The sequence below is a fragment of the Hippocampus comes genome, unplaced genomic scaffold, assembly GCF_001891065.2.
Source record: "Hippocampus comes isolate QL1 unplaced genomic scaffold, H_comes_QL1_v1.1 scaffold11, whole genome shotgun sequence".
Classification (NCBI taxonomy): Eukaryota; Metazoa; Chordata; class Actinopteri; order Syngnathiformes; family Syngnathidae; genus Hippocampus; species Hippocampus comes.
The window spans coordinates 1-2,687 of record NW_017805123.1 but is presented as its reverse complement, the minus strand read 5'-3'; the positions used below and the strand labels follow the sequence as shown (position 1 = coordinate 2,687).

Genomic DNA, 2,687 nt, shown 5'->3' with positions numbered 1-2,687 from the left:
TTGGCGTGACTGCGTGATTGAAATCTGCTCTACCTTAGATGACATTTGCTGACACAAACTGGTAGCAGGAAGAGATTTTGTAGACCGCTGCTAAGTGCTTGTAATGATCCGCAGCTTGTCTGTAACCACCTTGGAACCATCCAATCAGAAAAACCACAATAGCAACCTGTAAAAAGCTTCTTGTTACGTCGTTGGCAGCAGAATTGGCGCAATCAAATGAGCGACGCCGTGAGGAAGGTGCAGAACATACGAAGAGAATGTCTTGCCTCTCATGCTCCTAAATGTAGCCTTTATGACAAGAGGGAAATAAGTCCCTTGTACACGATAGGGGAAACTTTCAGCAAGTGCTCCATTGCGGCAGATCTCTCAGGTTATTGTTTCGTTTTTCTTTAATCTTTCTTGAGTACAATCTCGCTCAATATTGACATATCATATAGCCTGTGGGAGTGGTACAAATTTGTGCAAAACTGTTTACGACCCAATAATCATTCACGCAATGTCCGATGACCAAAATGTGCGACTAATGATTCAAATATTTCAAGTTTCAGGGAAATAGGCATCACGTTGTCATGATCGCCGTCTAATCCAATCGGCATATGACTGAGGAGGCAACGGTAATGCATTACATTAAGAACCCGCCTTGCAATTACGGGCTGCCCAAAGCTCCCTCGGGACGCCTCCAACCATTTAGAGCCATTTGTGGCTCATCTTGACGCGGTTCTTGTCACGAGGCCACTATGTTTACGATTTAGACTTCACATTTCTAATGACAGGCTGATGTCTCTATTGTTGTTTTTTTCATTTTTTTTTCAGAAGCAATAAAAACGCTTTCCAGCCAATTATTCCAGTCGATAATCCGTATTCAGGACCATAAATTTACCTCTTCACAGGATGTTGACTGGGTTTGGACTGGCTTGCCCAGATTTTCTGCCTGTCTAAGTGAGGACATATTCGCAATGTGTAGGGTATAAGTCATAAATGGCCCGTGATAAACGTTTACTCATCAACTCGGTTTGATGAGAATTAAAAATTTTTTATGTCAATTATTTTTTTTTGCATTTCTGTAAGCGGGCATAGTTAGAAATCAACGTCTGCGCCGTTGTGAGCGTGATCACAATCGACGTGATTCTCGGCCAATCAAAGTGCCCCCCGCCCTCCATTCCCTTTAAATTAAGCACAGTAGAGATGCGTGGTCTATGTGGTGGGCATTTGGAGACTGCCTGACTCCCACGATCGTGTGTCTGTGTATGACCCACATACACACACCAGTTCTGCCACTTAAAGATAAGGATCATAATAATGGCTTCAATTCATTGCTTTCAATCAGGATTCTGAGGTATCAATGCACGCTGATAATTTCGAATGTTCCATTAACTTGCCATGAATGTTTTTGGAATGTGAGAGGAACCCGGAAAACCCACACAGGCACGCGGAGAACATGCAAACCTCACACAGAAAGGCCAGAACCGGAATCGAACCCTGCACTGCCAACCGGTCGACCGGCGCTTCGACCAGTCGACCGCCGTGCTGCCCTCTACGGTAATATGCGTTTGTCAAGAAAATTGCCGCTGAAGCATCTGTGTACACTAACAACCCAGGCTCAACTATGCCTCTCCGTGCCATACAAAGCTTGTCTCCCTGTCCAAATGTATCGCTTCATCATTCTCCCTTTAGACAGGACTTTGGCGCCATCTTGTCCATTTCAAGACCGCAGAAAGTGCACATAAATCACCAACACTTCCGCCTCCCCCCTACCACCACAAATTGAAAAGGCGACTTACCTCTTTCTGGCAGTATTTAATCGCCAACTTCACCCGGGCCAGATCGTTGGTGTTGTCATCCAGCAGTGGGTTGATGTCGTCGCGATAGTTGAGGATGATTTCCAGCTCCTTGGAGCTCCGGGTCTGGTCCAAGAGGTCCTTGGCAAACCGTTTGCACGTATGCGACAGTTCCTCATACTCTGACTTGAACTCATTCTCCACCTGACTGAGCTCCTTCAGCTCCCAGCTGAGCTGGAAGGCGGTGAGGAACGGGTCCTCGCTGGACAGGGCGATGAGCGACGGGCTTGCCAGCGCCTTGTAGATGTTGAGGCGGGAGTGCGAGTGGCGCAGGCCGTCCACGTCCAGACTGGACACGCACTCCAGGCAGTCGCACAGCACGGCGTGCGGCTGAGGTATGGAGACGCCTCGCTGCACCAGGAGTTTGATGATCTCGTAGTTGTTGGTGTGGGCCGCCAGGATGATCGGAGTGATGTCCGGGGTGAAGTCCGAAAACTGTTTGTCCAGCATTATGGGTGGGAGCTTTACGGGATAGACAAGTAGTTCAATTACCAGATCGGACGTCGCTTGTGGTTTACCCGGGTAAGAGAATGACAGTGTGGAGGTAGCCGCTGTGTCTCCTTCGTGCGTAACTTAGACTAAAAATGATTTGAATTCCAATTCACTGGTGCGCTTGTATCGATCCATCAGTTTGTCGGTCTGTTAGTTGGTCTCTTGGTTGGTCTGTCACTTTGTTGGTTGGTCTCTCTCTCTGTCTGTTGCCTGTGTTGTTGTCTTTGTTAGTCTGTACTCAATCTATCTGTCTTTCAGTCTGTCGGTGGGTCAATATACGGACTTCGTGTCAGCTTGTAATTGGGGAAAATTGGGGCACCGGTCAGTCAAGATGGCACCACAATAGTAGTTAAGACA

General features: G+C 47.4%; 1 protein-coding gene across 1 annotated transcript in view; it reads right to left on the bottom strand.

The window, feature by feature from the left end:
* LOC109513659 (short transient receptor potential channel 4-like) overlaps positions 1–2,300 on the bottom strand; it is a gene marked incomplete at its 5' end in the record, with an annotated part of 6,772 nt that extends 4,472 nt beyond the window's left edge. The window contains one exon of the mRNA XM_019866237.1: positions 1,756–2,300. Within this exon, the coding sequence (XP_019721796.1) occupies positions 1,756–2,300 (545 nt within the window). The remainder of the gene's footprint in view (positions 1–1,755) is intronic.
* Positions 2,301–2,687: the final 387 nt, after the last annotated feature.